General features: G+C 43.4%; 1 protein-coding gene across 2 annotated transcripts in view; it reads left to right on the top strand.

The window, feature by feature from the left end:
• The first annotated feature begins 7,385 nt into the window (after positions 1 to 7,385).
• Positions 7,386 to 25,612, top strand: part of PLA1A (phospholipase A1 member A) — a 32,783-nt gene continuing 14,556 nt past the window's right edge. The window contains exons 1-6 of one of the 2 annotated variants that reach the window (XM_059921049.1): positions 7,386 to 7,629; positions 15,375 to 15,576; positions 17,401 to 17,578; positions 18,103 to 18,211; positions 19,270 to 19,371; positions 21,819 to 21,908. In XM_059921049.1, coding sequence (XP_059777032.1) covers positions 7,557 to 7,629; positions 15,375 to 15,576; positions 17,401 to 17,578; positions 18,103 to 18,211; positions 19,270 to 19,371; positions 21,819 to 21,908 — 754 coding nt within the window. In that variant the 5' untranslated portion in view covers positions 7,386 to 7,556. The remainder of the gene's footprint in view (positions 7,630 to 15,374; positions 15,577 to 17,400; positions 17,579 to 18,102; positions 18,212 to 19,269; positions 19,372 to 21,818; positions 21,909 to 25,612) is intronic. The other variant, XM_059921048.1, reaches the window with a different exon arrangement.

Raw genomic sequence — 25,612 nt, 5'->3', positions numbered from 1 at the left:
TGTATAGGTGATTCACTTTGTTATACAGCAGAAACTAACACACCATTGTAAAGCAATTATACTCCAATAAAAATGTTAAAAAAAAAAACGTGTATTTATATATTTCAGAAAACAGACATGTTTTAAATATTACAACTAGGACAGCAGATTCTTCAGCAGGACAATCAGAATTGCAGACTTTAGGGGTGGGGATTTACAATTTACAGAACATGGTAATAACCTCTTAGATTCAGGTGTCTTAAATTCAGGTGTACAAGAAGACTTCTTTGTAGAAATTTTTTTTTTTTAATTAATTTTATTTATTTTTTTGGCTGCATTGGGTCTTCGTTGCTGCGCTCAGGCTTTCTCTAGTTGCGGCGAGCGGGGCTACTCTTCGTTGCGGTGCACAGGCTCTAGAGCGCGGCCTTCAGTAGTTGTGCACGGCCTTAGCTGCTCCACAGCATGTGGGATCTTCCCGGATCAGGGCTTGAACCCGTGTCCCCTGCAATGGCAGACGGATTCTTAACCACTGCACCACCAGGGAAGTCCCTGTAGAAATATTTTGAGGACAGTTTTAGAATAATAGAAAACAGTACATACATTTTTACACAAGATTCTTGAACAGAAGATTAAGATGGAGACTCTCGTGACTGTTTGTAATTTCCCACTAGATAAAAACTGACATTATAGTGCAGAATAGTGTGTGCTTTTCTGCAGCTGTAGGAGAAGAGGAAACATCTTTTCCTGGTCTTTCTGGGGTTTCTTTTATCAATAGTCAGGAGAGCCTGAAGTTTTAAGGTGGAGAGCTAGAATTCAGTTAGCACTGCCCAAACAGCAGAACTGAGATGCTTAAATGTTACAATATAGAAAAGGGAAGAAGAGTATTTTAACAAGTGGATTCTGAAGCATGACCTGTTTTACCTCTGTAACTGGTTTGGTGAATGGTCTGAATTTAGTGAGAAGAAACATGGAATGAGTTTCTTTTTCTCTAGCTACTGCCTTCATACATACTCCATTGAAGCTGCTTTTCCTGCCCCGTAGCGTCATCTTTTTGGTCTTGGGATGGGGGGTGTGGTGGCGGGTATTAAAAACCCAATCCAGTCCATCCCAGTCTAGTTTTTTTTAATTTCAGCTTTATTGAGGTATGAATGACATGTAAAATTGTAAGATATTTAAAGTGTACATTTGTGGTGATTTAATAGACATATACATTGTGAAAGGTTTCCCTTCATCTAGTTAACATATCCATCACCTCACATGTTTATCTTTTTTTGGTGAGAACATTTAAGTTCTACTCTCTTAGCAAATTTCAATTACACAATATAGTGTTATCAACTATAGTCACCATGGTTTACGTCAGATCCTCAGACCTTGTTCATCTTATAGCTGAAAGTTGGTACCCTTTTACCAACCTCTCCCTATTTCCCTCACTACCACTGCTTCCCCCAACTAGCCCCTGGCAACCACTTTTCTACTCTGTTTCTAGGAGTTTGACTTTTTTTTTTTTAGATTCCACATGTAAGTGATATCATGTAATATCTATCTTTCTCTGTGGTTTATTTCACTTAGCATAATGCCCTAAGGTCCATTGATGTTGTCACAAATGGCAGGATTTATCATAGCTGAATAATATTCCATTGTATATATGTACTACATCTTCTTTATCCATTCATCAATTGATAGCCCCTTGAGTTGTTTCCATATCTTGGCTATCGTGAATAATGCTGCAATAAACATGGGACATAGATATCTCTTTGTTACCCTGTTTTCATTTCCTTTGGATATATACCCAGAAGTAGGAATCCCGGTCCAGTTTGATCAATTCTAACACTTTAATGTCATGTCCTCCTTTCTCCCCACCACAGTCAGTCCCGGGCCCAGAGGGCTTAGAGGAGGAGTGGAGACGTGGATGTCTCTTTCATTCCTTGCCTCCCTCTCTTGGGGTTCCCTGTCCCTCTCCAGTGTTACCCTAGACCACCCTCACCAGTGGAGCCCTGATGAGAAAGGGTCAAGCCAGTTGTCTTCTAGGGCTCTACTCAACCCAAGGGAAACTCATCCTTCCCGGTGACATCCACCAGGGAGAGGTCAGGCTGCCCCACCTGCTGCTGTCTACATTTCCCCCATCCCTCTCAAATAGGACAGATCCTGAGGACAGATCAGGCTGCCTAGCAGACAGCCGACTCGGAAGCAGACGCCACTGTCACCTTTATGTGGTCACCCTCACTCTCAGCTGGTAGGCCCCCTCACTTGGCTTTGTTGTGAGGGTGAGGTAGAGCACCACCTTTCCTTCCCTTTCAGGAAGGCATGGGAAACCCCCCCATAGAACTTATGATTCTTGTGATTTTTCCTTCAAACGGCTGATTTTCGGCTAGGGGAGGTGGGGAAGGGAGGTCTCCTAGAGCAGTTCTGCTGCCTCCTAGTAAGTCCCACTGGGATCTGTCTTTCCAAGGCCTTCCAGTCTCTTTAGAATGTGGTGGTGGAGGTGTGTGCGTGGGGGGGGATGGAGTCCCGGCAGGGTAGGAGGGTGGAGACGTAGCATTTTTTGTTTGCTGGTAGGACTTCAGCTGCAATTGGAGACAAGAGATAGCGTCTTTTTAAGATCCTGTTCTATTTGCTATGCAAATTCTCACTCTTCACAGCAGTCACAATTCAGAAAGAGATCAGACTTTCAGACTCCTTTTTCTCAAACCTCAAAACCTCCTTTCCAAACTTGACTCTCAATTGGCAGCTTTGCTTCCTATTTCTCTGAGAAAATAGAAGCCATCGAAAGAGAACAACTGTCACACCCATCCTCATCTCTGTCTCCACCTACCCGCACCTGGGCTCCTGGGCTCTGCCTTCTCTCCTGACTGTGAGTGCTGGTGTGTGTGTGTGTGTGTGTGTGTGTGTGTGTGTGTGTGTGTGAGAGAGAGAGAGAGAGAGGAGGGAGGACCAGAATAAATAGAGGAAAGAGACAACAGACTTAATTATATGCATAATGTTAGAGTAAATTTAAAAGATGACCTGAATGACAGTATGAACTTGTCATGCTAATCAAGTTAACATCTGTGTTCTGAAAAACAGAATAGGTCATGAGTAACTTTACAGGGATTAATGGTATTTTTTGACCTGCTAAATGATGGTACTTCATTTGCTTTCTTTGGTACCTAAGATTGCTAGATGTTGCTAGAAGTCTTGGCAATATATACGTTTTTAACATCTGCATTGGCCTCATCTGCCCTTCTCCAAGCTTCTTCAACCACACATTCTCCATTTCCTCTTCTGTCTCCACCTCTCCAGGGCAAGTAAATGTGCATCTTTTTAAAACAGCCAGAGCTGCTGGGGGTGGTGAGGGAGGGAATGGAGACTCTGACGATTTCATAGTCAACCATCCCAGTGGATCAGCTCCTCAAGGAATGGGGTCTGGTTAGGGACCCAGGGGTCATCCAGGCATGGCAGAGAGGGCAGTCTTGGCATCATTTTCTCATCCCTGGGGTGTGGGTTTGGGGATATTGACACCTAGGGAGTTGGTGAGACTCTCTCCTTTGCGGAAGGAAAGACAAGAGGAGGAAGAAAGAGTTGCTGTGCGTCAGGCAGTTTACTAGAGCTTGTTAACAGGTGAAGAACTGGGGCTCAGAGAAGCTGCCATCCATCTAAAGTCACACGGCTGGGATGAGATGGAGCTGGAGTTTAAACCCAGGTCTGCTTGTCTCCAATCCTACCACACTCTAATTGTTGGCTATAATTAGAAAATGTTTCCTTAGACAAAGCCAAAATGAAACCCAGGAGTGAGATGGTGCTGGCAGCAGCCTGTGGCCTCTCTCCACCTTCCCACAACTATGAGGTGACGTCAAAAGGAAAGATGGTGGTGGGTTTGAGATGCACGTTGGGGGCAGGGGTAGGAGTGGGCAGAGCTGAGCCCAGCTAAACCCGTGGAATGGGCAGATGGGTCACTTCCAGCCAGTTTCTTCCACCACTTAGAAGGCACAACCCAGGGGACCCCCGGGGTGTCCTCTTCCTTCGACCTTCTCGTGGAATCGTCCTACAGTCCTGCACACCAGCAACAAGCTCTCAAGGTTTACAGGTCATTTTACTTTGAGGTTAGGAGATCTCAGGGAACAAAAACTAAACCATAGAATTTGGCATCAAACTGTCATGTAAAAGCTGCAATTTTCAGTCTTTCTCAAAATTTGGAGGCCTGGAGACACCTGTGACACATTCTCCTGACAAGTGTAAAGCAAGGGTCTACCGTTCTTCCAAGGAAAACAGAGACAGAATATAGACAGCTTTAAAATGAAAGCAAAGTTATGCGGTTTGGGGCACAAAGGGCATGAAGTATTCTCTTTACGAGAGTGTAGATGGCCTTATGCTCGTGTATTATGGTTTGTTCTGAGAATGGGTGTGTATGTGCGTGCATGCCTGTGCATGCACGCGTATACACATGCAGTACATATAGAACACCAGGAGTGGAGGCTCCAAAATCATGGTCTTCACCTCAAATTGGAAACGAACCTGGCAAAAGATCAGACTTCCTGAAAATCGAGTAGGATAGGGGCTTGAGTCATTTTGGGCTGTGCACTAAAATTTCATGAGAAATTCTAATGGGTTTCTATGCGCCCTTAAAAAACAAATGAGGCAGGTGGAAAGAATTTTGTTTAGTGTGAAAAGCAAGGTGCAGAGGGTTTGTGTAGTGGGTCAGCAAGTGTGTAAAAAGTTCAGAAAGGATGGGATAGAATAAACTGGTGAGGCTCAGAATTATAATTTCCTAAGATTATTTTATATTAGTTAGTATGTTAGTTTATATTCCCCCCACTCCCAACCCCACCCCTAAACTGAAGGCCATGCTTCTATATACGTGTGCGTGCACACATGCACACACACGTAAAGGCGTATTCATTTATGGAACTGTCAGCCCGGGATCCTGAAGGAAGGTGAGGAAGCTGGGAACGGGCGGGCAGGAAAGGCCGAAAGAGATTCTGTGGATTCCAAGGGTTGTAGCCAGTAGCTACCTCTCTTCTCTCTTCCCCTCCACTCCCTTCTCTTCCTCTCCTCTCCTTCTTTCAAAACAAGTGTTTAACGAGCACCTATTATGTGCCAAGCACAGTTCTAAGCAGCAGGCACACAACAGGGAGCCCTGAGCAATGAGCACTGGATATTGAAGCCGGTGTCCTTGGTCTCTTGCTTGCCTCCCTGTGTTCCTAGATCCTAGGCAAGTAAAGCCATCTGACTCCACTTCACGAGGGGGACCTCGATGCCGTCTTGGGATCAGGCCCCTTCCCACTGCCCTCTCTAAATGAGCACACCGTACCAGAGGTACCATGCCTTTCCTTAGCAAAGATAGAGCACTGGCTGTGTGGCAGGCACTGTGCTAGGTGCTGGGGACACCTCACTGAACAAAAGAGACCAGAATTTTGCCGTCCCGAGGCTGACATTCTCCCTGGGGAAGATGGACCACATACACTGATTATAAGCTGGTGTTCCCTACCAGTGTCTCCTGTAGAAAGATCTCCAACCTCACCTTCTAAAACACGTCACCTCACTTTCCAGGAGGACCCCGCTCTCTTGGCCCCCTGAAGCAGTGCTCCCCAGGTCTCTGGCCTCTGTGAGCTTTAGTTTCCTCACTGGTGAAACGGAGATGGCTGTGGTTAGAATTAACAGAAGACTAGTGGCTCTGGCGTGCGTACAGTCATCTGCGGAGCCTGCTAGAACTGCAGAGTCTGGGGCCCAACCCCAAGGAGTCTCATTCAGTGTGTCTGGGTTGGGCCCAGTGGTCTGCCCCCCGTCCCCTGGGTGATTCTGAGGCAGGTGGTCTTGCCCAGGACCACTCCAGCCCCTTGCGGAGAGCACTGCACCAGACGATGAATGTGACAGGGACGGCACGCTACACGTCAGCTGTGCTGATGTTGCACAGGGAACACTGTGCTGGAAAAGCTGGAGTGACTGGCCTGACGCGCCAGCTCTGGGTGTGATGGAGTGGCCAGGAGAATGCAGACCTCAGTCTCCTGCTGTGAGGAACCTCACTGACTGACGATCCTGGGTGCTGCCCTTCTGCATCTACCCTCGTCCTTCTGCTGAGACTGCCCCCAGCTAGTGACTGGGCAGGGCGAGGTTGCTAATACAGCTCATTTTCATAAGAGACTTCAGCTTGAGGCTTCCCCACTGCCTTGGCCAGGACATTCTAGGAACTGCATGGTGTCCTGGGACTTCCTGTGCGATCCTCTTTCCTTCCCCCTGTCCTTCGCAGGTGTCAGCCCTGCAGCAGGGTCTAAAGGGTCTCCCTACTGTCTTCAGCTCCCCTTTTTATTCGTCACAGGTCTTATCCCTGAGAAATCTCTTGCACATCTAGTCCCATCCTGGCTTCTTTTCTCTGAGGACCTGGACCTCTACACCTGGCTTGGTCTCTGACATCAGAACAGCCTTCAGTAGTGCCCTTCCTGGTGGCAACAGCACCTGAGCAGTGGCATCATGTGCAGGAGGGGAAGCAAGGGCTGGCTCCTCCAAAATCATTTCATCCCTGTCTTGGGCAGGCCTGGCACAGCTTGGTGCAGTGGTTGGTGCCGCCTGTTGGCAGAGTGGTTCAGAGCATGGCCTCGGGAGCTAGGTTGTCCTGCTTCAAACCCCAGCTCTGCATGAGCTTGTGCAAGGTACTTAACCCCTCTATACCCTGAAGTTGTATGTAGATAGTACTCCCCTCACAGAGCTATGGTCCAGAAAGTTCCATACTGCCCTGTTGGTGGGTTCTCTGCCTCACAACAATGTGCTGCAATTAAGGAGAGCTGGGCAAGTACGGCACCTCCCCCTTCCCCTGACCCGTCTAGAAGTAGCACTCTGTGGTTTCTGCCACTCCTTTGGGTGAAGAGGCCATGCGGTATACTGGAAACACCCTGGTTCCAGGCCAGCTCTGCCACTTCCAGCAGAAGGGTCTCCATAGGTCATTTTTGTTCTCTATTTCTTTGTTTCTTATCAGTGAATTCAAGACACTGAACGACTCTTCTTAGAGGTTGGACTTCTAGCCCCAAGATTCTATCAAAGGATAGTACTCTCAGAGGCCAACTTCATCTTCTTTCGTTATTTCCGTTAAATGTACACTAAACATATTAATACATTGTTGGCTCAGCTCTGTGCTGGGCACTGGGGACTCAAAAATGAATAGAGAAGGTCTTTGCCCTCAAGCTGCTCAGAGTCCTCCTGGGGGGCAGACACATCCACAGACTCCGGGACAATGTGGGTTTGTGATCCCCTAGAGATGAAAGACTTCTGCCTTGGTTTTTACTAACATTTTATAATGGGAAGTGGGAGAGGTGCAGGAAATAGTTTCCTGATGATGTTTGGCTCAGAGAGGAAGGGCAATGTGTTTCAATGTCCCCTGCTTTAAAAAAAAGAAAAGAAAAAAGTATATTTCTTTTCATTGAGAAGAAACAGAAAAACTGGGGAAGTTAAACAAATAGGGAGAGACCTGTTACAGGTCAGGAGGCCAGTTAATGATTAGTAAGACCCAAGTGGGTGTTTAGTGTTCAAAACTGTGAGAGGCTGGGTTATGAGATCTCTTTGTCATTAGCGGTCGGCTTCGCCCCAGCTCTGAGACTTCCAGCTCAACGATGCCCCCAGACCCCTGGGAGGGCTGCTTCTGGTCATGGGGGCTCCTTCTGTGGCTCAGTGTTGGAAGTACAGGTAAGTCGGGGGCTGGGGCCTTGGGTGGGACTTCTTTTGGTCAATAATTCTATTTTTTCAAGCCATTTATTTATGTAGCGCTAACCTTTGGAAGGTCCCCTAAAAGCCCTCTCCTGAGATGAATTTAAAAGAGGGAGAAAAAAACCTTCAATCATAATGGGAATGACAGCACTTTCTTAAGTCACAAAAATTGAACTTCCTCTAGTTGTTTTACTCATTTTTCTAAAATCTGCGTTACTCCTTTTCACCTTGCACAAGCCAGGAAGAGTATAAAAACATAAAATGTGATTAATTCCAAAACATGATTCATTTTCACCCTATAAATATCCATTGTTCCAAGATATATTTAATTTTAAAATTTAAAATTTCCAAACTAACAACAATTTTGTCATTGAGATTGTTAGAGGTCCTTTCTAATCTTGCCGACCCAGCTCAAGTTCAGGCCTGTCATCCCTCCTGGCAGTACTATGATAACTAGTCCTGTTCACCACAGATAACCAATGACCTTTAGCACAGTTTCCCTCAGATGCCATTTGCATCGTGCCTTTCCCAGTGAAAACCCCACCCACCGCTCTCCCTTGCTTAATATAGCAAATCTAAACCCTCTTATGGCGTAGGGCATCTCGGAGGAGTAAAATCCCCTCCTCTCTGACCAGCAGTGGCATCACCCTTGGAAAGCTCCCTTCCCTCTGCCCCCAACAGCAGAGACTGCTTTTGTGTCAGGTCCACGAGACATTTAATTCTCATTCCCCAGCTTTAGGGTGTGTCATTCTTTCTGCCTGTAGTTGCTTACACTACCTTTTTGTTTATTTCTGCTCTTCACGTCTTCCAAGAAGGTCTCCATGATTCATACTTCCCTTGCAACACCACAGGCCTCTGCTCACCCCTTCCCTGCATCAACGGTTGGCGTTGAAAAGGTGCTACTTAGCTTCATGTGTGCTTTCTCCTAACGCAATCATTTATTTGAGTGCATGTGTGTGTGTGTGTGCGTGTGTGTATGTAAAGTGACCATATATCTTGTTTTATGAAGTGGCTGTTTATACACTATATACTAGATCTAAAAGGATTTATGTCTTACACATTTTTGACAAATGTGAGAAAAACTGCCCTGCAAAGAAGTTATAACTGTTGATTAGTACGTGAGCACGTCTGTTTTCCCACCCTCTCCAACAACACTTTGTATTATCAAATGTTTTTCATATTGTCAATCTCATAGAAAAAATAGTATTACACTGTTGTCTTAATTTTTATTTCTTACTGTGATTTGTGCTTCTGGTGTCTTGTTTAAGCAATCTTCTTATAAAAATAATCTTTCATATTTTCTTCTAAACTCTATGGGTTTAGATGAAGAGCACCAGGGACAAATCTTGTGGTCATGGGGTATTGTTTTTTTCCTACTCCTGTGGGGTATTTTTTAATATGATGTTGAATTTTATTGGCCAACATTTATTTTTATTTTTGTATATATTTATATTTATTATTTTGTATATTTGTTCATAAAGGAAATTTATCTGTCATTTTTTTTTTCTTGTATTGCCCTTCTCTGGTCTTGATACTAAGATGATTATAACCACATAAAATAAGTTTCTGTTCTATGAAACAGTTTTATATAAGATAAAGGTTACTTGTAATTTAGAGGTTTGGTGGAGTTCTCAAATAAAACCATCTGGCTCTAGCGTATTTTAGGGCCAGAGAAGACTCTTGATTACCAGTTTGATCTTTTCTTTTTTTGGTGCTAGCGGGTTTATTTGGATTTTTATTTCTTCTTGAGTCAGTTTCAGGAAATTATATTTTTCATTGCTTTTAAATTTGCCAATGCATTTGTCTGGGAATTTTTAAGAATATCTTTTATACTTAATGTTCTGCAGTTTTACTATCATCTGCCTATTTGTATAGATTTATTTATTTTTTATCTTGCTCATTACCCTGAGTATAACTTGTGATTAGACAGCTCATATCTTTTTTCCGTTATGAAAAATTCTTAGCAGTTACCTTTTCAAAATATTGTTTCTTCTCCCATTCTCTTCCTTTAGAGAACAGCTACTAGTTAAATGTTGGAGCCTCTCCATCTATTGTCTATACTTTTTAACTGCACTTTCATATTAAAAAGCTTCTTTTACTTCTTCTGTACTAGACATTATAGCATTGATTCCATTTTTATTTCCATGACTATCTTTTTCATTTCCATTTCTTATTAGCTTTTTACTATATATCTTATCATTTATGCCCGTTTTTATTTCATAATTTCTTATGCTCTGTCTTTATTTTTATCCTTGTATATTCTCAGCATACTTATTTTAAAGCTTTGTCAAAGATTTTTAAAACTTTATTTCACCTGGAATGAATTCATGATCCACTTATTGGCTTTATCGACTATCTGTGTAAACATTTGATTTCTTTATATATTTGTTTTCAAGCTTTTTAAAAAGTAAACTAGTTATTGAAGTACAACATACATACAGAAAGGTACACAGATTATTAATACACAGGTTAATGAATTTTCAGAATGATTTCACCTGTGTAACCATCATTCAGATCAAGAAATAAAATGTTACCAGATTCTTAAAACCCATTCCCTGTATCTCATCTTACTCACTACTGACCCAAAGATAACTCTTATCTTGACTTCTGACACAATAGATAAGTTTCATTTTAATTTTCAATGAAAAGTTTGTTTTCAGTCTCTCTCTTCATCTCTCTGTCTCCCCACCCGAGCCCCCATCTTTGCCCTCTCTCCTCCAGAAATGTGCGTTGTCTCAGCTCCTGTGAGTGAGGCCTTGCCTTTGTATCCTGTCTCCCTAGATAAAGCTAGAGCCCCAGTAAAAAGTCAATAGCTGTGTTTGTTTGTATTGTTTTTGTTGTTAGCTTCCTTTCCTGAGTTGGGGAGCCCCTCTCCACCGCTGGCTACCACTGGTGGGTCTTCCACACCTGACTTGGAGCACTTTTGGATCCCGCTTACCTCACAAAACTGAATTCTTAAAACCACTGTCTTCTGTCAGACCTGGAACCCATCACCATTTTGCAATTCTATTCTTGTTCCTGTTTTGGAGATATTATTTTTATGTTTGAGATCGTCTATGTCTTTTTCTCCCTCTCTTTTGGATATTCATCTGTCACTACTCTTTGGCTGAAGTGGTGCTTGGAGGGATGGGGTATCTGAGCATGATTCACTGTGCCACGTTCCATAGTCTTGAATGACGGACAGTTCAATCCTATCGTCTGCAAATATTGGCAATTTTTTCTCCCCCTTTTCAGACATTATAATCTTTATCCTATTTTATTGTCTTGTTTTACTAACTAGGACTAGAACTTCCAGTCCAGTATTTAATAGAAGCACTGATAGCAGACATTCTCATTTGTTCCCAGTTCTGAATGGAATGCTTCTAACATTTCACCAATAACTATAATCATTGCTATAGACTTTTGGTAGTTACCCTTCCTTTCTTATGTTAAGGAGTGTTGGGTATTGAATTTTATTGTGTGTTTTTTCCCTACATCTATTGAGTTGAGCATATGGTTTTTTTCTTTAATTTGTTCATATGTGAATTACATTAATACATTTTCTAATGTTAAACCATCTTTTCATTTCTTGGATTAAACCCTGCTTGGCCATGATGTATACTTGTTATCCTTGAAGGATTTGGCATTTTATCTAGGATTTTTATGTCTGTGTGTAATAGTGAAACTGGCCTTTAGTTTTCCTTTCTCCTTCTTTCCTTGTCCAGTTTTGACATTTTGGCTATTTTCATAGAATGAGTTTGGATTCTTTCTCCCCTTTCTATTCTCTGGAACAGTATGTGTAAGATAGGAGTTGAAGGATTGTTAGAACTTCTCTGTGAAATCTGTCCTGATAGAGTTTTTTGATGAATAGATTTAAAACTACTGTTTCAATTCCTTTATACTACAGTTTTACATTTGATTTTCTGTTTTTTCTTTCTTGACTAAGTTTTAGTAAGCTATAGTTTTCTAGGGGATTATCAATTTTCTAGGAAAATATCTATTTTTTAACTGTTGGATGGGTATAAACATGCTATTTTGTGGTTTAAAAAATCTACTGGACTTACATCCCTTTTTAATTCTCTATATTGTTTATTTGTGACTTCCCCCTTTTTTTCTTACTCTATCATCAAAAGTACATCTGGTTTTTTTTTTTAAGTACATCTGGTTTATTATTCTTTTCAAAGAACTACCTTTTGGTGTTTATTGTGTGTGGCAGGTTCTATTCTAGGCAGTAGAGTGAACAGAATGGATAAAAATCCCTTCCTTCTTTGAAAGTATCTTCTAATGTGGGGAAATTAATAAACAATACATTTAATAATAAACTGGTAAATAAAAAATCTTCATTAAGTGATGATTGCTATAAAAATAAACAGATCAGGATAAAGAAAATTGAGAGAACGGAGGTGAGGCACATAGGCAGATTGCAATTTTAAATAGAGGGTTAGGGACTTCTTTGGTGGTCCAGTGGCTAAGACTCCACACTTACAATGCAGGGGACCTGTGTTTGATCACTCATCAGGGAACTAGATCCCACATGCCGCAACTAAGACCCAGTGTAGCCAAATAAATAATAAATAAATAGGGGGTTAGAGGAAAGAAGATGACATTTGACAAGCAAAGACTTAAAGGAGGAGAGGGAATTAGTCACGTGGTTGTCCAGAGAAAGACACTTTGGGCAGAAGGAATGGCTAGTGCAAAGACCCTCAGGTGGGAACCTGTCTAGAGAGAGGAAGAGCTAGGAGGACAGTGTCTAGAACAGAGGAAGCAATAGTCAGACAGGCGAAGGGCTCCCCAAGGGGATGGTCTAAGATATTTAGGGCTTTCTTCCACTGTTAGGACTTTGGATTTTATTCTGAGTGAAATGCCTTGGTGGCTTTTGCACAGAGATGTGACATGATTTGATTTACTTTTCTACTACTGTGTTGCAAATAGACTGAAGGGGGACAAGAATGAAGGCAGGAAAAGCATTACAGGCTACATAATTTTGAGAGATGATGGTGGCTTAAACCAAGGTGGTGCCAGTGTAGGTAGTGAGAATGGTTTAATTCTGAATATTGTGTTCTGAGGATTTACTCACCATTGTACAGGGGTGGCAGAAAGCAAAGTGTAAAAGATTTCTCCAGGAAGGTCAGCCTGAGCAACTGCATGGACTGAGCAGCTACTGATGCTGTTCATATTCATTGTTTTCTTTAATTTCAACTACTTCCTTTTTTTTTTTTTTAAGATTTAATTTTATTTATTTTTGGCTGCATTGGGTCTTCATTGCTGTGCGCAGGCTTTCTATAGTTGCAGTGAATGGAGGCTACTCTTTGTTGTGGTGCGCAGGCTTCTCATTGTGGTGGCTTCTCTTGCTGCGGAGCACGGGCTCTAGCCACGCGGGCTTCAGTAGTTGTGGCTCTTGGGCTCTAGAGCGCAGGCTCAGTAGTTGTGGCACATGGGCTTAGTTGCTCCATGGCATGTGGGATCTTCCGGGACCAGGGCTCGAAACTGTGTCCCCTGCATTGGCAGGCAGATTTTTTTTTTTTATCCACTGCGCCACCAGGGAAGTCCCTTAACTATTTCCTTTATATTTCTTTCCCTACATTTTATTTGGTGTTGCTGTATTATTCTTTTTCAGCTTTCTGAGTTATAAGGTTAATTTACCTAATCGGTGTCTTCCCCCATTTTCCCCTGATATTTACATTTATGGTTATAGATATCAGCCTAGTACTGTTTTAGCTACTTTAACTCAAGTTTTGATATTGTATTGGTTTTATTGTTATTTAGTTTTTAATATTCTCTAGTCTCCATTGTGATTATTCTTTAACTCATTCATTACTTAAAAGGGAATTTTAAAATCTCCAAATGTGTCTTTAAATAACTTTTGTTACTGATTTCTAATTTTATTACGTCTTATTTAGATAACGTTGTCTGGAATATATTGATTCTGTGATGCTTGTTGGGCCTTGCTCTGTGACATACTATACTTATTTAAAAGGACTCTTAATTCTCTGTCTGATGGATGCAAACTTCCCTACATGACCAATAGAGCAAATGTATTCATGTATGTGGTTCAAGTCTCATGCTCAAGCAGAGTCCTTTCATCTTTTCTTCAAAAAGCTGGGGGAAGGCAGATGAAGCAGTCAAGTCAGGCATCGTTTTCTCTTGTGTTCCATGGGAGCTCAAGTTGCCACAGGCTGAGGAGCCTGGGGGCCTGCACAGTCACAGTGGGCTTCATCGCCGGGGTGTCCAAGACCTGGCTGCTCAGAAGGGAGATACAAGGGGGCTCGGGGACCAGGTCTGGGGCTTAGGTGCAAAGGTGAGGAAACCGCTGTCAGCACTCTCTAAAGGTGCGGTTCCCACGATCTGCTCACAGTACCACAGCCCAGCGCACCCCAGATCCACTGGCTTGTTGTACATGTGCTCCCCCGTTACCTCTGAAGGCAGACAACCATTCCAGAAACCTGAAATAGCTGTCTTCCTCGTGAAGAGCCCTGCACAAATCAGTGTGCAATCTGGACCTGTCTTCTGATTCTGCAGATAGTTTTGTCCCATGGCAGGAATGTGAGGTAGCTGCTAACAGCACCAGGACTTCGGGGCTGGGGGGCCAGTGCGACAGTGTGTGCCCTGCTGCTCCGGCCGGTCTCTTTCTGTAAGACCAAATGGGTGGCAGGTGCCCCCCCTCTTTATCACAGGCATGAGGGTGGGCCGTTGGGTATTGAAGATAGGCCAGATTTTTAGCTCCCTGGGAAGCAGGAGTTTCATGCTGCTGTTTCCGTTCAGTATTGTAGAAGGCCTTTCAGTGACCTTGACCATAAAATATCCCGTTTAAACGTACCTGTTGGAAGGCACCGTAGAATACATACAGCTCATTAAGGGTCCTCTCTACCATCTGGCTGGGCAGCCATGTGCTGGGCGCTGGAAGCCTCTGGAGTGGCTCTGGACTGCTCATAAGGAAAAGAAGTGAGGAGGCTGGAGGGGGGAGTTCGAAACCCTCTGGAATGGGGTGCTCAGACCAGAATGGACCTAGTCCCCAGGGCAACTGCTCATTTCACAGCCCAGAAAACTGTATTATTTAGCTAGGACTGCTGTAACAAAATGCCAGAGACTGGGTGGCTTAAACAACAGAAGTTTATCATCTCCCAGTTCTGGAGGCTGGAAGTCTGAGATTAAGGTGGCAGTAGGGTTTGTTCCTTCTGAGGGCTGTGAGTGAAGGAGCCATTCCAGGCCTCTCTCTTTGGCTTGTAGATGGCTGTCTACTCCATGTGTCTTCACATCATCTTTCTTCTCTGTGACCAAATTGCCTCTTCTTATTAGGACACCAGTCATACTGAATAAGGGTCCACCCTAATGGCTTCATTTCAATGTAATTACCTCTGTAGGGACCCTATCTCCAAATATAGTCACATTCTGAGGTATTAGGGGTTAGGACTTCAACACATGAATTTTTGCAGGGGTGGGGGGACTCAGTTTAGCCCATGACAATATCCATTTCACCATGGCCTTTAATCTTCTCTAGCTGAGCAATATTCATATTCTTCTCTGGTGTTTTATCTTTATACATGAAAAATATTCACAGATTTTGGTTACAGAAGTGATGCTTTTAATAAATGAGTCTGATTATTACACTTGCTCATTTATGATGAATGCCTATAAGCTCCTGTTTCTCTCTTCCTTTCAAGAACACCTTTTTTCCTTTTAAGAACAGATGACCTCACCTTGGATATTTCTTGGTTTTTTATTTGTTTGTTTGTTTTTTCCTCTAGGAGATGTACCTCCTACCCCACAGACAAAGTGCACTGACTTCCAGAATGCTAATCTTCTCCGAGGCACCAATCTCAAAGTCCAGTTTCTCCTCTTCACCCCTTCTGATCCTCGCTGTGGGCAGCTCGTGGAAGAAAGTAGTGACATCCGGAACTCGGGGTTCAATGCCACTCTAGGAACCAAGCTAGTTATCCATGGATTCAGGTGGGAGCCAACCAACCAATAGGATCACCTCAGCTAAGAGCTAGAAAGTGACCATAATGCCATAGGAAGTTAGTGGGGAGAGAAAGGAGAGATGGATTTACTGCCTGTCACAGGTCCCATTGCCCACCTCCTGCTGACTTTGAAGATGTCTCATAGCAGCCTGAACACACATCGTGTTGTTCTTTCTTGTTGGTCACATACGTTACTCCTCTGCTAACTGTAAATATGTGTGACCCTGGACACACTCTCCAACTGTAAATACGTGTGACCCTGGACACACTCTCCAACTGTAAATATGTGTGACCCTGGGCAAGTCACTTTAGCACACGGAGGCTCGGTTTCCGTATCTGAATAAAAGGGAAGTTGTAGAGATTGTCTCAGTGATCCTTTCCTCCCTGAAGCGTGGGTTGCATGATTCATCTCAGCCAGTGAGGACGTAGGCTTTGTGCAATCACTCAGGGGTAAAATCGTGGTGTTTTTATCCAGGGTTTTATCTCCTCTTCTTCTCTTTTTCCTGGGTTTCATGACCTAAGAAACTTTCACTTCCATCACTCCCAGAGGTTAGCGTTTCTCAGGCGCTACACACTTCTTCAACTTCTTTGAGGCCCTGCAGGCCAAATTTTGTTACAATGCATAGTCTCTGAGTCCCAATTTAATCACCACCCTTCCTTCCAACATCTTCTCTCCAAAGCCCACTGAGAATGCCGGAAACAGAAAAAAGTTGCTGAGAGGAGAGAGGGAGAGAACATGGTGAAAGAGTAGCGCTGTGGAGCAGCTGGAGTTGGGGGTGCCCGATGAAGAGGTGGACAGTGGGGCACTGCACAGAGGATCCCCACTTCCTCATCTCTGGGTTCTCTCTGCCTCTCCAGTCCCTCACTCCAGGGTCCCAGCCACATCCTCCCTCAGGCATCCCTTCTCTCTCTTGTACCGAGGTCTCTTCTCTGGCAAATCTTGCATTCAGCCACTACCCAAGGCTGAGTGTGTGCCCTCAACCGAGAGGTAGCTAATGGAGCTGAAGAGCTCAGCAGCCTCACCACGCTGCCCGCTCCCAGATGCCCCAAAGCCACGTTCCCTGGCATACACCCAGTCTGGGCTCCCCTGTCCACGCGAGCAAGCTCTGGGCCATTGAGAAAACTTCTTCCCCATTCCCAATCTCTTGGGAAAGCTCTCTGAAATTTTTCCTGTTCTTCTTCTTTTCCTAGAAAAGTCCTATTATACTCTAAGTTCCAGAAGGATGAGGAATATATCTTATTTATCTTAATTTCTCACAAAGCACCTGGCATACTGCCTGGCCCATTTGTTGAATGAAGGAAAGAGTGAATGAATGAATGAGTAAATGAAAACATCCTCAAGGAAAGAGCCTATATTATAGAATGAGAATTAAGATTGCAAATCTTAACTCTAATACACAAAGCTATCTTTTCTTTCCCATGAGTAGCACAAGCAGGGTCAGCGCAGTGGTTTGTGTGGTGTATGCATTACACAAAGGTACCTGACTGAGGGCCGGTGGGGCTGAACACTGACCTGAGCTCTGAGCCCTGGCCTCAGGCTACATCCACCTGGAACAAAGGTACTCTTTTATAATTTACACACAGGCTCCACATGTGCAGTCAGGAGCCCTGCTAACTTTGAGATTATGTCCTCCTTATGCTCAAAGCATTGTAGGATTTAGTGCCCATACCGCCCCCACCCCACCCCACCCCTGCTTACTTGTGACCTTTTCTCTGGGTTTGTTCTGTTTATAGAAATGTCATTGTAATTTCCATGACAATGGATGCTGGCTGGGAAGATAATTTTCCTATCCTTTCTTGGCCCCATGTCTAGGGCTTTAGGAACAAAGCCTTCCTGGATTGATAAATTCATCGGTGCCCTTCTGCAGGCAGCAGATGTTAACGTGATCGCTGTCGACTGGGTTTATGGCTCTACAGGTGTCTACTTCTCAGCCGTGGAAAATGTGGTTAAGCTGGGACTCGAGATCTCCCGTTTCCTCAGTAAACTCCTGGTAGGTGTAGAAGAGCTTAGGGTGAGTTCTGGCTGCTTACGGGGAAGCAAGGGGTCAGAAAGAAAGAAATGACATGTGAGAAGGAGCTTTAGGTGGAAGCAGAGCCACCCAGTAGTCTGTGGGTCTTCGGTTCAAATCCCAACCTAGCCACGTACAGTGCTGACCTTGGGCAGGTTTTTGAACCTCTCTGAGCCTCCCGCTGTTCCTCTGTACAACATGCCACTGTGTGTTACCTCAGCGGTGCCAATGGCTGACTCTTCTAGGTCCTCAAGAGGAAATGGCCATGGTCATGCCTCACATACTTTGGACACCAAAGGGAAAGTGAGTGGGTTGTCAAGGTGGGGAGCCCAGGGAGAGGGCAAGTGATTAACAGGGTGAGATTCTGCACTTTTTCCCAAAACATGTGTGGCTGGTGTGTCATGCCCAAGACCTTCTGCTTCTGATGCCTCAGGGAAAAGTGTTACCCTTGTAAGGCCAGGGGCTGCTGTGACACAAATGTAACTCACTGTAAATGCCCGTTCTAGGTGCTGGGTGTGTCAGAGTCCTCAATCCACATCATTGGTGTCAGCCTGGGGGCCCACGTGGGGGGCATGGTAGGACATTTCTACAAAGGCCAGCTGGGACGGATCACAGGTAACATTCTTCCCTGCCCATCCTCTCAGGTTTAGAGAGAGAGAGAGAGAGAGAGAGAGAGAGAGAGAGATCATGACCTGGAAGAGCCTTTGCTAAGGCAGGCAGAGGGAAGTGTTGGGCCTTTGTTCTTATGATCAAGTCATCAATCACCCCTGAAATTTACTTATTGTGGCCCTTTTGGATAAAATGGTATTGTGTTGTTATTGCATGATCTCTAATGTCAGTGTTAGAGGCCATGTATTTCTTTCTGAGCCTCAGTTTCTACAACTGTAAAATGGGTTGTAACAGCTCATACATCCTTGGCCCACTATGGAAATCACCTTTAGACAGTTTTGCTAAATACTTACAAAGTGCTGGGAACTTTATGCTTCAGGAGCTACCCTCAATCAATAAGGGACCAGAGCTGTGTGGTAAATACTCTGGCTTCCTGGCACTTCATTGAGATAATTCTGAGTCATGTTCTACAGAGTCCTTCAGAGGGACCCCAGTGGGATGAGACCCAAAGAGATAATCTATTCATTAAAATTTTCTTTCGTTCTCTGACTGGTTTTTCCACTCCCTCACTACGCTTTCTGTGATTTTCTCCCAAATAAGCTACTTGCACTTTAAATCCTTGTCTCATAGTCTGCTTTTTGGGAGGAAGAGGAAAAGGGATCCAAGCTAAGGCCTGGGGAGAGTAATATTTACTTTGCTCTGTTGTTGTAAGGACTAGAAAGTGTGAAAGTGCCCAGCACAAGGCCTGGCACATAGTAACTACTCAAAAAATTATAGCCATTGTTATTACTACCTGAGGATTAATATTACTGACATTAATCCTTGCCAAATGGTTGGTGTTAGCAAGCACATTTCAGAGCCAGAGAAACTGGGTCATTGAGAGGTTAGAGACAACAGAGTAGAGCTTCCTGGGAAAGGTGGTCCTGAGCTAGTTCTCTCGCCCTTGGGTCCTTGTTGGGGGACTCTGATCCGAACTGGAAGGGTTGCCCATGTAGGTGTGCAGTGGGTCCATGAGGGTTCCTGTGGCTGACACGAAAGGGCCCCTGACATGTCTGTCCTTGCAGGCCTGGACCCTGCTGGACCGGAGTACACAAGAGCCAGCCTGGAGGAGCGCCTGGACCCTGGGGACGCCCTCTTTGTGGAAGCCATCCACACAGACACGGACAGTGAGCTGGGGTGGGGGAATAAGCACAGGGCAGAGGCCAGGAGGCTGGCATTTATCTGTGTGGCCCTGGGAGGAGACCCTTCCCCTCCAAGCTTCTGTTGCAGTGAGGAGTTTACCAGCATGATCTTGAAAGTCTCTTCCAGCTCTGTCATTCTCTGAAGACTGAGATGAATGATTTTATTTTTAGCCAGCAGCAGAAAGGAGGATTCTCATTTGTGGACCAAAACTGTTTGGTCATGAGTCTCACTCTGATTCAACACTAAGCTTTGTCTGAGGTAGTACTCAGAGGGTACTTCTGCCTGGGAAAGTCTTGCTACTTTTTCAGGGTGAACATGCCTGGCCCCAGGAAATTGGGGCATTCCACTCCTGGGGCAGGTACTCAAACCTATCAGGACTTCCCTCCTCCCCAGAGGATAAGGCCAGCCCTCAGTCTAGTGAAGAGTGAGAATTGCCCCCTCCAGTAATGACAAGCACAGGCAAGAACCCCCGGCTCTGAATCCATCATGACCAAATTAAGCACTTCTGACCAGCGGGCACTCCTCCTCATTTCTACTCGACGTCAAACACCCACAGAGTCTGGTGCCAGGCCCCATGCTCAGTGTGTTGGGTACAAGAAGTTACATTTGTCTCTGACCAGAAGAGTTTGCAGTTCAACTGAGAGATGGCCATGTCTCATTCCATTTGGCTAGAAGCCTTCTTTTAGCATTCAAGACTCACGGATTCAGGATTCTGGAAGAAACTCATGCAATCATATTATTCAACCCTCTTTCCCACCTCCATTTCACAGATAGGAAACCAAAGCCCATAGCCCTCTGCTTAGCTATTAAGTTAATTAACCATGTCAATTAACAAGGTTAACGCCTTATATTCCTAAATTTGCTAAATAGGTGACTCATTGGTCCCCGTTTACCTGTGCTAAGCCTCTCAGTCCCCTTCAAAGTTGGAGCCACTTCCTAATGTGATTTTAAAAAAAAAAGGCATTCCATTTATTCAGTCGGTCTTTATGATCTATGTAGCAGGCACTGAGAATACTGCAATGCACAAGGCACCAAATAAGATCCCTGCCCACATGGAACTTACAAGCTAATCGGCAAGCATTCGTTCACTAATTTGTTCAATAAATAAGTATTTGGCACTAACGTGTGCCAGGTACTGTGCTGGTGTTGGGGATAGAGCAGGAAAAAAGACGGGTAAAGGCCCTGCCGTGGTGGAGCTTACATACAAGCGAGCAGTCAAGATAATTCCACCCTCTGATTATGATAATGAGGGATATGGGAGAAGTGTGACTCAGCAGGGGGTTCGGGGTCTACTTCAAATAGGATTATTGAGGAAAATCTGGCCAAGGAGGTGATATTTGAGGTGAGACTTTGTGGATGAGAACGAGCCAGCCCTGGAAAGAGCGGGGAGAAGAACACTCTAGGGGGAGAGGACAGCCAAAACGAAAGCCTTGTGGGTGGGGACAGACAGAAGAGCCACGTGGTTAGAGCGCAGTGAGTGATGTGCTGAGAAAAGGGAGGAGGACCAGGCTGGACATGGCGAGGAGTTTAAATTTTATTCTATGATCAGTGAGGAGAGGGCGGCGGTTTGGATTTCCTTAAAAGAATACTCTGGCTGCTGGGCAGAGAATGGACTGCCAGTGGGCAGTAAGGGAAGGCTCACTGGAGGGTGTTTGCGGTGGTGGCCTGGGTGAGGGGGACAATAGTGGCATGGGCAAAGGTGGTGGCAGTAGAGACAGAGAGAAGTAGAAAGACTCAAAATATATTTTGGAGGTAGAGCTGACCCGACAGATGATGGGCGAGGATGAATTCTAGGTCATCACTTAACCCCTGGATAGATGACGTTAAGCACGTAATACACACTCAGTTGCTTACAACTGTGATAGATAATATGAAGAAGAAAATCAGGGTCTTTGGCAGCTGAATCTGACCGAGTCTGAGGGGTCAGATAGAGTCACAATGGTGAGATGCAGGCTACAGCCTCTCAAAGTCATCTCTTTGTAGCCAGATTATATTTCTGCTCAGTCATGAAAGCACAAAAATATGTGGGAGACTGGAAATGTGGTCTCACACACACATATCTGAACTATCACTTAAAGCAAAATAGAAACTATTCAACAAGGAAATTTACCAAGCTTATTATAACATTTACTGATTCATAAAAACTTATATTAAGGGATATTTTTCTTGATTTTATTAGGCAAATATGAGTATCTTCTTATAAATTTCTTCTTAGCTTCCTTTCAGCACGGCAAAACCTGTTTAGAAAACCATCTGAGGGCTAGTTCTGTAGTCTCCCAGCACTTAGGAATGAAGTGGGCACCCATTCAGCACAGAGAGGGGGTGGACCCCCACGGTCAGACCTCAGGCTCTGCTGCCGGTGGACCCTGCTATGGGACCTGGAAAATAGGCCCCTGCAGTAAGAGGGTAACGGGGTTCTGCCTCCTTGCAGATTTGGGTATTCGGATTCCTGTTGGACATGTGGACTACTTCGTCAACGGAGGCCAAGACCAACCCGGCTGTCCCACCTCCATTTCTGCAGGTCAGAAAGCCAGAGAGAGTTGGTGTTTGGCTGCCCCAGAGACTGGAATTTACCAACAGGCTTCGTGTTGAGTCAGCCAGTATGGGCCATAAGGGGGTCTTCCTTACAGTGTCCTTTGCTGTGTCCCATCAAGCTTACTCAGCATTTATTAAATGGATGTCTTTGGAGCCCAGGAATTCTAGGGGAGGAGTGCCTGAAATTAAAAGCCTGCTCCATATTTAGGCTCCCTCCCCACTTCTTAGGCGCTGCTGTGATCCAACGTCACTCAAGCCAATAACCTCTCTTCTTCCTGGGCCCCACTTTGTGGCAGAGTCCACAGCAGCTACATCCTCTGCAGAGCCTCGTTGTGGCAGAAACAGACTGATGTGCCCAAAGCTAGCTAGCTGAAGGATCAATTCAGTGCATGACCATTTCCCCAGACTAACTAAATTTAAGTTCTCTAAAATTGCTTTCAAGATAATCTTCTTGAATACATTCAGTGAATATACATTTCTTCTCTTCTAAATTTATTCTTCTGGAATGTTCTTTTTGGATATATTAATTGAATATATTCTTAGCATAATTTTAAATAATTTTAAATGTATCAAAAGCTAAGCGTTAAGGATTGTGTAGTCTTCTTATATTCTTATGAATATAGCCAACCTATCAACATTTCATATGGGAATTTTATTTTGATTTCTGATTACTATGTTTTTAACCTTTTCCTGCTTTACCAAAATTTTAACATTTTAAGGATTCTTTTGACAACTGTGTTGAGTAACCACTAATCCAAACTTACCAACTTTACTGATTTTCCAAAAACATGTTTCTTTTAACAATTCATAAATTTTTCAGCAATTCTGATCAGATGGGATAGTTTGATTTTAATGGCTTTTGAAAATTTCTTTGGCATTTTAATTGGCCACTTTTTTTTTTCTTCATAACACAATCTGAGAAGGGTTTAGTTTGTGTCTCCCAGCTCCCTGTTGTAGCTAGAAGGAGGTTGGCCATAGACAGTGTCCCAACTCTGGGGGAAAGGAAAGTCAGCAGGCAGCTCAGACTTGGTTCTGGTCCCAGAGAGGGGGTCCCAAGGTGAAAGAAGAGTCTGAAGACCCTAAACCCTGGAGTTATGGCTCGTTATAGACCTCTTAGCCCCAGCAAATGCATTCAGTGTGAATTATTACAAATTTTAAAATAGTCAACAAAAGGGGGGAAAGTGGGGGTGGGTGGTGGTGGTGGTGGTGTGATGAACTGGGAGATTGGGATTGACATATATACACTAATATGTATAAAATAGATAACTAATAAGAACCTGCTGTATAAAAATAAAATAAAATAAAATTCAATAAAATAAAATAGTCAACAACAACAATAACCAGAAAACCAAATGTCTGTTATATTGGGACATTTGGCAAATTCAGTGTATCAGTCACTTGGTGAGGTGAACCTCAACACACTGGCTTTTTTTTTTAGGTTGGTTCCAATTTTTATTATTGTTGTTAATAATAATACAATGAATGTGCTTACACACCAACCTTTCCCCTTTCTTTTTTTTTTTTTAACATCTTTATTGGAGTATAATTGCTTTACAATGTTGTGTTAGTTTCTGCTGTATAACAAAGTGAATCAGCTATACATATACATATATCCCCATATCCCCTCCTTCTTGTGTCTCCCTGCCACCCTCCCTATCCCACCCCTCTAGGTGGTCACAGAGTACCTAGCTGATCTCCCTGTGCGATGTAGCTGCTTCCCACTAGCTATCTATTTTACATTTGGTAGTGTATATATGTCCATGCCACTCTCTCACTTCGTCCAGGCTTACCCTTTCCCCTCCCTGTGTCCTCAAGTCCATTCTCTACGTCTGCGTCTTTATTCCTGTCCTGCCCCTAGGTTCATTAGAACCTTTTTTTTTTTTTTAAGAGTCCATATATATATGTTAGCATACGGTATTTGTTTTTCTCTTTCTAACTTACTTCACTCTGTATGACAGACTCCATGTCCATCCATCTCACTACAAATAACTCAATTTTGTTTCTTTTAATGGCTGAGTAATATTCCATTGTATATGGGTGCCACATCTTCTTTATCCATTCATCTGTTGATGGACAAGTAGGTTGCTTCCATGTCCTGGCTATTGTAAATAGAGCTGCAATGACCGTTGTGGTACATGACTCTTTTTGAATTATGGTTTTCTCAAGGTATATGCCCAGTAGTGGGATTGCTGGGTCATATGGTAGTTCTATTTTTAGTTTTTTAAGGAACCTCCATACTGTTCTCCACAGTGGCTGTATCAATTTACATTCCCACCAGAAGTGCAAGAGGGTTCTCTTTTCTCCACACCCTCTCCAGCATTTATTGTTTGTAGAATTTTTGATGATGGCCATTCTGACCAGTGTGAGGTGATACCTCAATGTAGTTTTGATTTGCATTTCTCTAATGATTAGTGATGTTGAGCATTCTTTCGTGTGTTTGTTGGCAATCTGTATATCTTCTTTGGAGAGATATCTACTTAGGTCTTCTGCCCATTTTTGGATTGGGTTGTTTGCTTTTTTGATATTGAGCTGCATGAGCTGCTTGTATATTTTGGAGATTAATCCTTTGTCAGTTGCTTCATTTGCAAATATTTTCTCCCATTCTGAGGGTTGTCTTTTCCTCTTGTTTATGGTTTCCTTTGCTGTGCAAAAGCTTTTGTTTCATTAGGTCCCATTTGTTTATTTGTGTTCTTATTTCCATTTCTCTAGGATATGGGTCAAAAAGGATGTTGCTGTGATTTATGTCATAGAGTGTTCTGCCTATGTTTTCCCCAAAGAGTTTTATAGTGTCTGGCCTTATATTTAGGTCTTTAATCCATTCTGAGTTTATTTTTGTATATGGTGTTAGGGAGTGTTCTAATTTCATTCTTTTACATGTAGCTGTCCAGTTTTCCCAGCACCACTTATTGAAGAGGATGTCTTTTCTCCATTGTATACTCTTGCCTCCTTTATCAAAAACAAGGTGACCATATGTGCGTGGGTTTATCTCTGGGCTTTCTATCCTGTACCATTGATCTATATTTCTGTTTTTGTGCCACTACCATACTGTCTTGATTACTGTAGCTTTGTACTATATTCTGAAGTCAGGGAGCCTGATTCCTCCAGCTCCGTTTTTCTTTCTCAAGATTGCTTTGGCTATTCGGGGTCTTTTGTGTTTCCATACAAATTGTGAAATTTTTTGTTCTAGTTCTGTGAAAAATGCCATTGACAGTTTGATAGGGATTGCTTTGAATCTGTAGATTGCTTTGGGAAGTATAGTCATCTACACAATGTTGATTCTTCCAATCCAAGAACATGGTATATCTCTCCATCTGTTTGTATCGTCTTTAATTTCTTTCACCAGTGTCTTATAGTTTTCTGCATACAGATCTTTTGTCTCCTTAGTTAGGTTTATTCCTAGGTATTTTATTCTTTTTGTTGCAGTGGTAAATGGGAGTGTTTCCTTAATTTCTCTTTCAGATTTTTCATCATTAGTGTATAGGAATGCATGAGATTTCTGTGCATTAATTTTGTATCCTGCTACTTTACCAAATTCATTGATTAGCTCTAGGAGTTTTCTGGTAGCATCTTTAGGATTCTCTATGTATACTATCATGTCATCTACAAACAGTGACAGTTTTATTTCTTCTTTTCCAATTTGGATTCCTTTTATTTCTTTTTCTTCTCTGATTGCTGTGGCTAACACTTCCA

Source organism: Balaenoptera ricei, chromosome 4 (assembly GCF_028023285.1).
Source record: "Balaenoptera ricei isolate mBalRic1 chromosome 4, mBalRic1.hap2, whole genome shotgun sequence".
In the NCBI taxonomy this organism is placed as follows: Eukaryota; Metazoa; Chordata; class Mammalia; order Artiodactyla; family Balaenopteridae; genus Balaenoptera; species Balaenoptera ricei.
Note: the sequence above shows the minus strand (reverse complement) of the source record. Positions and strands in the feature narration are given on the sequence as shown.